Source organism: Adiantum capillus-veneris, chromosome 11, assembly GCF_014529385.1.
Source record: "Adiantum capillus-veneris isolate H3 chromosome 11, ASM1452938v2, whole genome shotgun sequence".
Classification (NCBI taxonomy): domain Eukaryota; kingdom Viridiplantae; phylum Streptophyta; class Polypodiopsida; order Polypodiales; family Pteridaceae; genus Adiantum; species Adiantum capillus-veneris.
Genome location: NC_140941.1, coordinates 18,275,621 through 18,290,556, shown reverse-complemented (window position 1 = coordinate 18,290,556; position 14,936 = coordinate 18,275,621). Strand labels below are relative to the sequence as shown.

General features: G+C 39.1%; 1 protein-coding gene and 1 pseudogene across 1 annotated transcript; both read right to left on the bottom strand.

The window, feature by feature from the left end:
* Nucleotides 1–262: 262 nt before the first annotated feature.
* Nucleotides 263–781, bottom strand: LOC147446945 (uncharacterized; annotated as a pseudogene).
* Nucleotides 782–13,976: 13,195 nt separating this feature from the next.
* On the bottom strand, nucleotides 13,977–14,763 carry LOC147446944 (uncharacterized). The gene is made up of 4 exons (XM_086524217.1): nucleotides 14,665–14,763; nucleotides 14,482–14,562; nucleotides 14,289–14,393; nucleotides 13,977–14,207 (listed from the first exon to the last, which is right to left on the bottom strand). Exons 1-4 carry the CDS (start codon nucleotides 14,761–14,763, stop codon nucleotides 13,977–13,979), a joined length of 516 nt encoding a protein of 171 aa, XP_086380343.1.
* Nucleotides 14,764–14,936: the final 173 nt, after the last annotated feature.

Here is a 14,936-nt window from a genome sequence, read left to right as displayed (position 1 = left end):
CTGGATAGGAAGGGATCAGCTCTACTGTGCCTTCTTTCAATGTTGGACACTTTTTGAAGAAGTGGCCTAATTTTCCACAATGGAAACAAGAGCCTGCTAAATTCCCCCATTTAAGGTACAAGACCACATTGCCTACTTCTTCCAGTTCTATTTCCAAAGAGGATGGAAATTCTTTGTCAGTCTCCCACAAGATGCAAGCTTTATTCCTGTTGGGGAGGTTAAAGTCGGGCTAAATAGAACCTTCCCTAAGGAGGCTAATATTTCAGAGATACAAGGCCACAAGTATGAGGGGAGATCTACGAGTTCTACCCACAAAGGGGCATTTACTCAATAGTTCTTCCTTGATGGTCCTGATTGGCTGCCATTGCAACACATTGACCACTTGCCCATAGAGGATCACAATAGAAGACGAAAGAAAGGATTTTTGATCCTCAGTCTTGAAGAAGAGCACCTCAAATAAGCCAGAACCAGAATAAAAGATTTTGTCCACCACTATTATCCTAAAGCCATGGTCAGTGAAGCCTGCAACCTCCCCAATGCTTGGGAGCTTTCCAGTAAATTAAAGAACTACAACCCTTGTTTGAAAGACGATGACCTGATTCCAGACTTTAGCAGAGTTCATAAATACCTTATGATGTCCTTTGATAGACGGGTCAATAGTGAGAGAGTCTTTAAGAGCAATGGACATGGCTAAGGGGTCAAACAGGACATTCTCACCACACAACACAGAAGAAGATGCTTCACCATTAGGGTTTAGGAGGAACACTTCCAGGAGGGACATGCTTCAAGGGTCAAGAGGAGACCTGAAAGGATGAAGGCGAGGCTCTGCTTCGAGGGATGGGAGTTGCAATAGCAACACTGCGAGGGTGATGGCAGAATAGAGGAACCTGCAGAACACAGGAAACCTCTACCCCATTCTTCTTCTTCTCTCTCTCTCTCTCTCTCTCTCTCTCTCTCTCTCTCTCTGTGTCTCTCTCTCGCTCTCTCTCTCTCTCTCTCTCTCTCTCTCTCTCTCTCTCTCTCTCTCTCTCTCACACACACACACACACACACACACACACAGGATGGAACTATCCTTGGACTTTCTTTACTCAAAACCCTCTAAAAGTAAGAAAGACGAGGCCATTGATATATCTGAAGCATATAAATGGAAAAATGTATTTGGGTGAGTATGTGTGGGCATGGACATGGTGTGGGTAATGTGGGCGAGGGTCTAGGTGTGGGTTAATCTCTAAGACTACAAAAATGGCCGGCTACCTTCTTTTCAAAGTGAGTCACGTTGGGGTCAAAGAGGTGGTATAGAGGTCAAGCATGGGAATGGAAGCTCCTGTGTTGAGGATTGCACACTCCACCATGGATGCCCATGTTGGGGCTGCCACCATTGTTTCTTGATGTTAATGTGGAAGCCCACCTCTCTTGTAGCATGTGTACAACAAGATTCAATTAAGGATGTCAATCAAATATTCTAATTTTGGTATTATAACGCAATGGTGCACAATAATTCATTCATTGATGTAATCAGGTGCTCACGATTGTATGCTTTGAGATGCTCTCATATGCTATTATGCCGAGAATGCTTATGCTCAACAGAGAAACCATGTTCTCAAGAGACTATGTTGAGAACACGACGGAGAGAGAGAGACAGACAGAGACACACACACACACACACACACACACACACACACACACACACACAGCATTATTCAAATTCGAACCTTGAAATTTTGAACAACCACACAATGGACCAAGAATGTGATTTGGTGTTGTACATTTTCTTGACATGGGAGATGATGATACATGTATGGATTACAAACAAAGAAAAGCCAAAGATAGAAAATTCCTACACTCAATTCATTTTTACAAATAAGCAAGTTGAGGTGAGTAATTCTTTTGATTCATATTACCTCCTCTGGAATGCCTAACAATAGCTTCATGAGGTCTTTGACATTTGCAAAATTGTCACCAAATGCGTTCACTTACATATACGTTGAGTGTTCCTGCTCCACTTACATATACGTTGAGAGTTGTGCTGACTATGGCTCCTAAAATTGTCCACAATGAGTTTTTGGGCACTCCCCCCTTGTGAAAGACAACCAATTTCATTGGTTTCTCCAAGTTTAAATTGGGAAATTATTTGTTGGATTTGTAAGTGTCGCACTTCCAAGTTTGAAGTTACGGCTATTGCTTTCGAAAATTAAAAGAGCTTCTGATTTGTTTATTCAGGCCAACAATTTAAGGAGCATCAAGATATGAATAAGCTTTGTTTCTATCGAGATAAATTTGTATTGCAACCCTAAATCAAAACTTGTTGCACAATTTGTGGACTTAACCGACCAATTGAAAAAAATGGATAGTAATGCGCCTTAAACATCCCTTTCCTTTTATGTTATAAAGGCCCCTAAGACGGGGTTATATGCTAGTTACTTGGTGAGCCAAAGGAACTTTTTCTCTATCTGGTTGTAGAATCGACCACATTGTAGGGTCAAATTAAACTAAAAAAACAAGGTCGTGAAAAGCTGTTAATAAAAAACGTTGTCTTGAATATAAAAGGAGCATCGCATCACAAGTTGGCAAGAAGGTTCGTAGAAACAGTTTGAAGACAGGGGTTCACAAAGGCGCAGCATTTTGGATATGGATCCACACAGTGCCAAGGTTGGGGATGGCCAGTCTGTAGGCCAAGCTCCTTCCTATTCATTCCAGTAGTACAAGGGTCGACAATGTCACTGTTTGCCCCATCGGCATATTGAGTCGGCCTTCTTTTGCAGTGAAGCCTCAATAGCTAATTATAAGCGTACTTGCACCTTCCCCGCATAGTGATCATAGCAGCTTTGTGTGCAACAAGACCCAGTGGCCAGCTGAACAGTATGTCAGCTTCAACTACGCATTACTGAGCTCGTTTCTGTTGGCGCAACTACTTATGGCCAGCATTATGCCGCTCCAAGTATAGCTCATGCAGATTCAACAACCCTGTGCCTCGGCCATTCTTCAATGTTCATGGAAATGATATGCAGTAGGTCCCCATGCCTAATTCTCAAGATTCACACCAATTGTTTCCGCACAGTTTGTCCATGCAGCATGCACAGCAAGCCGGGTAGAACGTCCGGATTAAAGGAGTACCGGAGACCTTTTAAAGCCCGGTTATAATACTTCGCAGATCGAGCTGGAGGTTACTTCGTATGCTTGCTGATATGATGAGCACTCTCAAAGATCATATATTTCGTGTGATCAGCCCATGACAGAGGTTTGTTCTAGTACAGATACCTACGCTGCCAACCAGGATCAAAAGAATAGTCAAGAGTAGAAGCGGAAGCTAATTCTTTTTAATCCACATAATGAGATTTGATGTTGGAGAAGCCAAAGAAAAAGGACTGTGGAGTATTGGCATTTTTGGAGACAGGTATACCAATATGTCAGCACCTATTAGTATCCAACAACAGTTCAAACTGCTGACCATTCAACAACTGGGTGGGATAGCAGAAACTTTACAAACAATATGGCCACTATTGCGTCTTGTAAAGAGATTCTCTTTCTAAACCACGTGCAGGCGGCAGCCAATGCGGCGTAGTTGAGATTAGCAACAACAATATACTACAGTGTTGCTCTTCATCAACTACATACGAAGCAAGGAATGCAGGTGGTGTGGGTTTGAACGCACAATAGTTACTGCTTCGGAGCTCCCTTCTTGCTAATAACAACGACTCACTTCCATGTATGCAACAACTCTCGAATCAAGTTCAGATGGCTGCAGATGGAAGACATCATTTTGGTATGCTATTCCAGGGCGGAGTGTGAAAATCTATTCACATCTTCTCAAAGGTCTTTTGTGCAGTAGGCGGTCAAGGTAGAAACTCCATATAGCAGCTATAGTATACCGAACGGGCCGAGTGAAATTATCTCCAGCAACGACTTAACATTCCATAGCGCATGGGATGCTACTCTTAATATATTGTATGAGTACGGAACCAATTTCAGCGTCAAGAAGACAAAGTTTGTCTATTGTTGAATGCATTTTGCAACCTCAAGATTCAAAAATTACTTTATTCAGTTATACACTCAATATATCATACATGTTGGGTGCCAAGCGGTCTCTTGTGCAAATACATTCCTCATTATGCTGCATCTTATCTCGGTTTTCTTGTAGAGATGAGACAACTTTCTTTGCATCTCTTACTGGCTTAGCATATAAGATCCATTACATCGACAAAAAATTGAGGAGGGTTGGCTGGGATGCTGCGGATTGGAGGGCCGCCAGGGCTTGAGAGGAGAGTTGGCCACATGGGGTGGTGCAGGTGGGTGACATCGATGGGACTGAACATATGGAATCTAGTGGTATGCAAAAAAGGGCTAGATTTCTCGCAGGCTTCACGTCGCCACCTCAATTGCATCATTAGTAGAACTACTAGTACCTTTGTCATAAGCATTGTCTTCTTCATCTTTTGGAGGGATCGCACCTAAACAGCCTTCAAGTTGCATCCTTTGATTAGAGATGGGGACACCAACCTCTAGGAAGCATGATACGTAACGCAGGTTAGTCAACAAGGAGGCAAGGAAACATAATTGCTAAGGAGGCAAGAAGACATAATTGCTGACCGAAACAGCTTACAACAGAGAGAGAGAGAGAGAGAGAGAGAGAGAGAGAGAGAGAGAGAGAGAGAGAAGGTAATATTGATCAGAGGACATAGAACATTAATTTACATCTGCGTGCTTTGTGTATGGCAGGGAGGACATATATTCACAACAATGTACGTTCCAATTACACAAGCGCAACAACACTGCAAGGTCCGTTATCTGCATCCAATTTTTTATGCGCATGCATTTCCTTGGCGCAACACATAAACGCTACGGGGAAGGGCACGGCTTCCATTTCTTATAATTTTTTGGAGAGACCACAGTGCCAACTCTCCACCATACCTTTGTATGGCACCTCTGTATGACGTACATTGTATACTTTGCACTGTCAGTCTGTGATGTTTCATTGCAAGATGATATGTTTAACTATTCACATTGCTTTTTTGTAGCTTGACTCAAATATCGGCCTATAGATTTGACAGTCAAAAAGCAGCAATACAACATTACAGGTCAGTAAAGCGCCTCATTTTTTATTGCAGTTCATTCATGCTTTATTTATTTGCTTGTTTTAGTAATTTTTGCATTACTTCCTTTGCTTCGGTTTATTTGGATCTCGTTTTCAAAACTATACACTCGATGTCGATCAACATCTGCACATGTTAGTTACACAAGCAACTCTTTGCAAACGATTTCTAGCCAATGCATCTGATGTATTACAATATTGAATACGCAAGTAGTGAATGCATGTGGTATATCATACTAGTGAATTCACCTTGTGCATCTTTATTTTATCTCTACATAATTGATATCATACAGCTAGGTGTCTAAATAATTGATTCCATACTATATATGTCCTCGTTTCTCCAACACTAGGTGTCAGTATGAAGTTCTGAAGACCTAGAAGATTATGGTCCAAGCATCAATAAGCTAGGGAGAAAACTGCAACCAACTTGAAACTAGCTTATTGTCCATATGCTAGGTCATGGTTTGAAATTATTATATTGTATAAAGATTGGAGCATGCTATATGACATCTTTTCTCACAATCTAGAAATATTTCCTTCCTACACGACGGCATACCTCAGATATATAGAGATAACTGAGATCGATAGACAAATGAAATAGACGCTCCTGCTGCCCCCACTTTTGTATTATTGTTGGGCGTTTTGTCATAAGAACGGCAACAACAAGACTTAGCAGCATTGCATCTACAGTCCATTACCAGTTCAAGATACCAACAACTAATGAATAGTATCCCCTCTCTATTCATGAGACCGATGAGCAATATTTGGACATGAAAGAGGCAAATATTATAATTATAGACAAGCTACTCATGTTAACCCAAATGACTTTTGACCTTATCATAAGAAAAAATGTCAACGTAACAAGCAGTACATTGGCAGATCCCTTTAGCAAAAAATGTGTTCTCTTGCTCGGTGATGTTGCCCAACTATCCACAGTTTGTAGTCACGCACGGGAGCTTTGTAACACATGCCATATCACAAGCTTGGTCCACTGGCTACATACAGTTTTGTACAAGATGTCATGCCCTGTAAGGCATGCAATAGACCCTGAATTGATTCAGTTCTTGACCATTATTCGTGAAAGAAAACCAGTCGTAGATGAGATCAATTGTACCTTGGGTGCATGTATTATAGATGAAGCTCATGTGCAGCAATACATCAACAATTCTACTACGATAATTAATCTGTACTCACAAATGAGACGTCCAACACTATAACAACCTTTCCTTGAATAATTTGTACAATCAAACTGACTTTGCAAAAGTTGAGATGAAGACGAACGCAGGTAACATAATAATGTCCTTCAGTACTAGCTTCTAATGTCCTTCAGTAATGGCTTCTAAACCCTAAGTTCAATGAGGTGGATTTGATCACAATTGGCATGAGCTGCATGATTGTTCTATAGATGTTATATAGCAAGGCCCACCAAGCAAGACTAGTTAATTAGGGGAATCAAAAAATTGGAGCTAGACTGTCACTGTAAAGAAACGCAGTGATGGTGAGAAAGAGGCGCATGAGCAGCTCAAGCATTTTATTGGATCCTGCAAGGCGCGTGCGACGCCAGGCTTGTTGGTGGAGACATATCTACATCTTCCTTCTAGTCTCTTTATGTCATTCTTGCGTTGGTATTCAGGGGGTGGCGGTGGCTACATCACAGCCGGCCGTGCTGCGAAATATAACATATCAGTCTAAGTGGCACTATAATTATTGTCCACTACCAATTCAACCTATTGTTTATTTTGTTGATGATACGACTTGTCAAGTAAAGGGTATTGGAGATTTATATCTTGGTACCTTATCTTCTTCCACTCAAATTTTGCGAGGATTAGTAATGTACCAGATCTTCAACGTAATCTTCTTTCAGTTTCTAGACTTGTTGATCTTGGTGTCTTTGTTGGATTTGATCATACCAAATGCCAAATTGAGAAAGATGGATAGACTATAGCCACTGCTCCTCGAAACGGTAATTTGTTTGAACTCTCTCTCTCTCAATGATGATGTAGCAAATGTTGTCAGCACTCCAGGTGATCATGATTGCAAAGTATGGCATCATTGTTTTGTTTTTGCTGATTTCTCAAAATTCTTTGATCTTTAGCATCGTGATCTTGTTCATGGCATGGATCTTAAAGCTCATCCCCATATGGGAATTTATGAGTTTTGTGCTTCTGGATAACATAATCGTAAATCCTTTCCTCTCAAATACAACTCATTCTCATGACATATTGGTTCTTGTTCATACTAATATATGTGTACCTCTACCTTCTTCGAGATCACAATTTCGCTACTTCATTACTTTCATTGATGATTTCTCACAGTATACGACTGTATTTCTACTTAGAAAAAAATCTGCGGCCTTATTTATTTCAAACAATTCCACAAGGATGTGGAACTTCACATTGGTCGTTGCCTTAAGAACCTTCATAGTGACAATGGAGGAAAATATTTTTATTGAGAGTTTATGAGTTACTGTGATGACAATAAAATTCATCATAAACATACTATTCCATATTCACCTCAACAGAACGGCGTTGCTTAATGAAAGAATCGCACTATTCTCAATGTTGTGAGATGTATGCTCATTCATTCTGGTTTATCTTGTGTTTTCGGGGCTGAAGCTACTTACAATATTTACTCATAATCATCTTCCTACTACTGTACATTCTTGTAAGATACCCATCATAGCATGGACAGGTGACATTCCTTTTGTATCTCATTTTCGAACCTTTCGATGTATTGCTTATATTCATGTTCCCAAAGAAACATGAACAAAGCTTGATGCTCCTAGTCTTAAAGTTATTTTTATTTGATATTTTGACACTTCCAAAGGCTACAAATTCTATGACCCTTCCTCTAAGAAAGCAATTGTAATTCATGCTTCTACTTTTATCGAACAGCTTATGGGAGCCTCATGTCCATGGATGATTCTGATGATACTAAATCATTGCTTCACATTTTTCCATTTCTGCCAGTTGATGAAACTCTTTCTACAGAGCAGCTTTTCTGTTCACAACCATCCATTCCGAATGTTATCAATGATGATATTGATATTATAATGCTTTCTCTACTTTTGAAGATCCCGTTACTTATAATGAAGGTATCTCATCACCACAAAAGGATCAATGGAAAGAGGCTATGGAAGCATAGTACAATTCTCTTATCTCTAAAGGTACATGGATACTAATTGAACTACCTCTTGGTCGTACAACTATTAAGTATAAGTGGATGTATAAGAAAAAAGTAAAAGCAGATGGATCTTTTGACAAGTTGAAGGCACATTTAGTTGCAAAAGGTTAATCCCAAGCAGCTGGTGTTGATTATCAAAAGACCTTTCACTACTACATTTGCCCCCTATAGCGACGGCTACAACGATAAATTTTCGTCGTATTAGCTGTTGAGCTTATATGTGAAGCTACTCAATATATAGCTTCTCTATATATGGCACCCAGGTCCCCTTTATATATACATCATCTCATGTGTGTATTCTACACACTTTAGGGTTCTATTTCTGTGCTCTCTCTTTCTCTTTCAACATGGTATCAGAGCAGTACGTTTTTGTTTTGGATTTCTCTGCTAATTGGAAATGATTTTGCAGAAACTACCCACTAAAAAGACCGGAATCGATGTGGTCTACAACTTTGCAGAAGAAAGTTTTTTCAAATTCTTCACCGATATTGAGTTATCGTTCGCGGACTGCGTACATGCTTGAAAAGCAACTTCCGCTTTTTGTTTTTGATTTCTCTACTAATTGAAAAAGATTTTGCAGAAACTATCAGCAGAGAGACGGGAATCGATGTGGTCTACATCTTTGCAGAAGGAAGTTTTTTCAAATTCTTCACCGATTTTGAGTTATCCTTCGCGGACTGCGTACATGCTTGAAAAGCAACTTGCGCTTTTTGTTTTTGATTTCTCTGCTAATTGAAAACGATTTTACAGAAACTACACAAGCAACAGACCGGAATCGATGTGTTCTACAACTTTGCAGAAGAAAGTTTTTTCAAATTCTGCATCGATTTTGAGTTATCGTTCGCGGACTACGTACATACTCGAAAAGCAACGTTTGTTTTTTGTTTTTGATTTCTCTTCTAATTGAAAACGATTTTGTAGAAACTACTCGCAAGAGAGAGATTGGAATCGATGTGGTCTACAACTTTGAAGCAGGAAGTTTTTTCAAATTCTTCACCGATTTTGAGTTATCGTTCGTGGACTGCGTACATGCGTGAAAAAGCATGTTCCGCTTTTTGTTTTTGATTTTTCTGCTAATTGAAAACGATTTTGCAGGAACTACCTGCCTAAGGGACCGGAATCGATGTGATCTACAACTTTGCAGAAGGAAATTCTGCACCGATTTTGAGTTATCGTTCGCGGACTCCATACATACGTGAAAAGCAAGTTTCGTTTTATGTTTTGATGTTTCTGCTAATTGAAAATGATTTGCAGAAACTACCCGCGTGAGGGATCGAAATCGATGTGGTCTACAACATTGCAGAAGAAACTAGCCACTGCAGCCATCGAAATCGATGAGAAACTAGTCGCTTGGGCCATCGGAATTGATGTGGTCTATAACTTTGCAGAAGAAAGTTTCTCTAAATTCTGCAAAGTAATTGATGTGGTCTATAACTTTGCAGAAGAAAGTTTCTCTAAATTCTGCACCGATTTTGGGTTATCGTATCGCGGACTGTGAATATGTTTGAAAAGCAAAATTTTACTTTTTGCTTTTGATTTTTCTCATAATTGAAAACTTCTCAATTATATTTTTTCTTCATCAATCATATATTTGTTACTGACGTAACTTTGCTGCAGAAGCCAGTTACATATCGTTCTGATTCAGTCGAGCAGTTGATGATCGTTCAAATTCTATCGAGCTACTGTTAGTACTCGTTCATTGATTCTCGTATAATTATTCTTTTAGAGATATAGTTTTGTCGTTTTATTGATAATTTCTCATTGATAACATAGTGGTTTTGATGGTACCATGATGATGTTTTGTTAGTACTTTGGTCATGGTGATTTTTGTTGATACCATGATGATATTTCATTGATACCATGGTTATTCTCGGTGATGCCATGATGATGTTTCGTTGATACCATGGTTATTCTCGGTGATTCCATGATGATATTTTGTTAATTCCATGGTGATTTTTGTTGATACCATGATGCTGTTTCGTTGATACCATGGTTATTCTAGGTGATGTCATGATGATGTTTCATTGATACCATGGTTATTCTAGGTGATGTCATGATGATGTTTCATTGATACCATGGTTATTCGCGGTGATACCATGATGTTGTTTCGTTGATACCATGGTTATTCTCGATGATGCCATGATGTTATTACGTTGATACAATGATTATTTTCGGTGATATCATGATGCTTTTTGTTGATACCATGATGATTTATTCATTTTTATTGATACAATGATGATGTTTTGTTAATACTTTGATGATATTCATTGATCACTACGTTGGTAAATGTTGTTTTATGTAGTATATACACATATCATTTGCATCACGTAATCACGCATCTTGTACTTTTACGTTCATACTCTATGTACCATATGTTTTCGTGCGTATATATGTCGTCAAAAGAGTGGCGTCGCGAACCATCTCTTATGGCATTGTAAACGTAAATTATTTTACAATACTTTTCATGACTATGTTTTTTTGAGTCTATGATCTATGTAGGATTCATCAAAGAATTGATTTTATGAAGACAAACTTGGTGACAATAAAAGATTTATGAAGATATGTTTGGTGTGTCATATTGATGACAACATGAAGATATGTTTGGTGATACGATAGTGATGACAAGCTACATAGCAGATTTCTGGAGACACTTCTGATTACGAGCTAATCGATAGCCTTTACACCTCTTTATTGAATCTTTGTATTCATTATTGTGTTTGATAGGATAGAAGTAATGTAACTCCTCATAAAACATTCATTGTAAAAGGAGTGATGTAGCTCCTCATAAAATATTCATTGTAAAAGGAGTGATGTAGCTCCTCATGAACATTTGTATATTCAATGATTTTTATAATATAACGGTGGGTGTATATAGAGCTGTGGGTTTTTTCCTTGATCCCCCAAGGGTTTTTTCATCTACAGTTAGGGACCCTTATTTGAGCGGGGGTGTTGAGCTTATATGTGAAGCTACTCAATATATGGCTTCTCTATATATGGCACCCAGGTCCCCGCTATATATACATCATCTCATGTGTGTATTCTACACACTTTGGGGTTCTATTTCTGTGCTCTCTCTTTCTCTTTCAACATTAGCGAGGGAAAAAGGCGTCGCTGTAGCCGTCGCTACTATACGTCACATAAACGAGGCATTTAACGGGGGCTATAGCGACAAGTTACCGTCGCATAAACAATAAAAATAAGACGTTTACTTTTCGTCGCATAAGCGACGCGTGGCAAAATGCATGGTATAAGCGGCGCGTGGCATAAGCGGCGAGATGCTTAAGCGAGGATTTTTTTCTTTTTTTTTAAAGACCGCATCAGCGACGCTTCGAACACGCAAAGACTATATGACGTGCAGGGTTTCATAAGTGATCTCTCTCTGCTCCCTCTCTCTCGCTCTCACACACACAGTACATACAACAATCTAACTCTAATGCTCTCTCTCTCTCTCTCTCTCTCTCTAGCTCTTCTACACACACATACAAACTCTAGATCTTGAGTGGAACACACACACCCACAAACTCTAACTCTCTCTTGCGCGCCGGTGTTCTTGCAAGTGTGATTGCTCTCGTTGCTCATACATTTGTTGGCATTTCGCATAGTAGTGCGGACGTTGATCGGACCGGTGCCCTTGTAAGCGATATAAGTTTACAATTTCGGCTTCAAGATGAATTATGGTAAACAGCTCTCTCTCTTTCTTTTTGCTAATTTTTTAAGTTATAACTTTATATTAAATAAAAAATAGACGATCATGTTTGTTTACTAAAATTATATATTAAAATAAAATAGTAGGCCCTCTAGCCAATATTAAATCTCAATCCCATGATTTCTGTCATGTAGCAGACGTTTCTATAAGTTCTAAATCGGCTCCCTTTGTTCAGTTAAGAAAAACGTTCTTGATGTATAACAGAAATAATTCTTGCGAACTTCGAAAATGATCCATTGGCCAGTCGCTTCAGATCTCATGAGCCATATAGCTTGCCAAGATGCCTCGTTGGCATGTGGACAAGCTATGTGGGCTCACGAGATCTCAAACGGCTCGCAAATGGGCCATTTTCAAAGTTCAAACACGCTGTATAACTTGTTCACATGCCTCATTTGCACGTGGACTCCATGCGTTAAAGCTCGCTAATCGACCATTTCTGAAGTCCATGATCAAAAAAACGCTCGTGGACTACTTTGGAAACGGCCCATTGGCGAACCATTTAAGATTCTGTGAACCCACATAGATTTTTCGCGTGCCAAAGAGGCATGTGGGCAAGCTATAGGACTCGCCGAGAGCTCAAACAGCTGACCGATGTATTTTTTCTGAGCGTTTTTGCTCGAGGACTTTGAGAACCATCCATATATCAACGAGTTGTTTGATCTCTTAGCGAGCTGTATAGCTTTCGCATATGCCTCATTGGTACAGGGACATTCCATGTGGGCTCACAAGAGCTCCAAAGGCTCGCCGATGGACCGTTTCTAGAGTCCAAAAAAAAAAAAAAAAAAACTTGTCCCTATTTCATACAACTCGGGACATGTGGGTTTAACATGAAAATAAAGAAAACTTGTTACATGTCGGTACTTGGTACTTGGTACATGTTGATACTTGGTACTTGGTACATGTCGGTACTTGGTACTTGGTACTTGCTTTAATTTGGTTGTAGGTTCCAGAAATTGGTACATGGTCCATGGTATTAATTGATCAATGTAACTTTGTGGTACTGTAATAAATTAACATGAAAACAATAAAACCTCTTTAGTGTTAGATTTGGTATAAGGTACTTGGTACTTGATTTGGTACTTAGTACTTGCAACTTGAAACTTGGTACTTGATTTGGTACAAGATATGTAGAATCTGACACTTAGCGTAAAATCTGTTACCTTTACAAAAAATATGAAAATAAAAAAGCTTGTTAATACTAGAGCCTAACATAGAAACCAATAAAACTTGTTAGTGTTAGATTTTGCAGTTGATTTAGAGTTCGGTATCAGGTTCCATAATTAAACTTGATAGTTGTCGTTGATGCATGGTACATGGTACATGGTACGTAACTTGAAACTTAGAGCGTATGATGCTTGTAGTTGGTGCATGGTACATGGTACGTAACTTGAAACTTGGAGCGTATGATGCTTGGTACTTTGAAACGTCATAGTTCAAATCTTCATCTTAAAAAAAACATTGGAAGCCTTTTTAACAATGTGTAAACCGACTGGGCGAAAAGCCACAAGCGGTGACCCAAACCAGGAGAACAACAACTGAACAAAAAGACTAACGTCCCTAGCGATGTTTCTTTTATATTCTTAAAGACTTGCACAAGAGTGCTATAAGATCAAAATGCCTTAATTTTGAGAAGTAGAGCAACTAACAGAAAACTTAGGACTAGGTTTCACATGCCACATCATCATTTGGTAGCACAATGACCATGATTTCAATCCATCTTTTTTTAAAATATATATAAAGACAAATAAATAACATTGAGATGGTTACTTAGGTTAATTATCTTATCGACAAATAATTAATTGTTTGACAATAGACAAACTCGGTGATGCAACAAACACATGTCAGTATATATCATCAGTAAGTTTATGTACATGTGTCCAAAATGTGTGGTGATCAATCCTCACATATACAAAACAAATCTCATCATCACATACGATGTAGCAATGCACACTTAAAAATACATATATAATGATCCCAAATATGCAAAAGAAATCTCTACGCAGGATCACTATGTGATCCATCACTACTGGAAGATTCACTATCATCGGTCTCATGATCGCTAGTGCCATCACCACTGTTCCGAACCGTGGGACTACGACTGTCCCCATCTCTACGATCGTCACCATCATGGCCAGTGATTGGGCCGCTGCTCCTCTCAGCCTCTCGATGTCGCCCCTCGGCCTCCTGTCGAGCCACCTCTGTCATATCAGCCTCCCCATGTTGCTCCTGTATTAGTTAGTGAAATAAAAAAAGAATATATTACAGTAACCATGAAAAAAAACTACAAAGCAAAACAAAGATATGTACAAGTGGATCTAGAGTGTCAGTAAGTGTTTGACACAAAGCACGATAGCCGCAGTATGTGGCGTACTCTATCTTTTGTGCCGTCGGTGCACGACCATAGTCTTTCGTCTACATTAAGACACAACCAAAGACTTATTAATTTTTGCATTCAATAATACTACCTTTAAAATTTAAAATGTGAATGGTCTATACTCACAAATGTGGCCACAAATCCATCCCATCCAATTCGCCCTAGTCTACATGTGTGACGTAAAGCTACTCTCTTTCTTGCTGCCTCCTAAGCAAATTTGAATAAACAAAATAACATAGATTAGAGAAAGTTAGAACCAATCTAGGAAAGTTCATATTAATTCTAATATATATTACCAAAGGCACACACCTTTTGTTGGGGAAAATTAATGCGTAGGTGCATCTCCTTGCGGAAGAATTGCCATGTCTCCATGCAAATGGTTGCCTTTCTCTTGTTTGACGACACCATACAATAGCGCCTGTTTATTTTTTAAATTACAATAAGCGTCATAATATACCATATAACTACTAGACTTCATTGTTTTGTTACTTTTATCGAATTTTTTATTTTGGTCATTTGATGAATGTCTCATGTTTTTATGGTAATTGAAATCCATATTTGGATCAATTAGAGGGTAGACC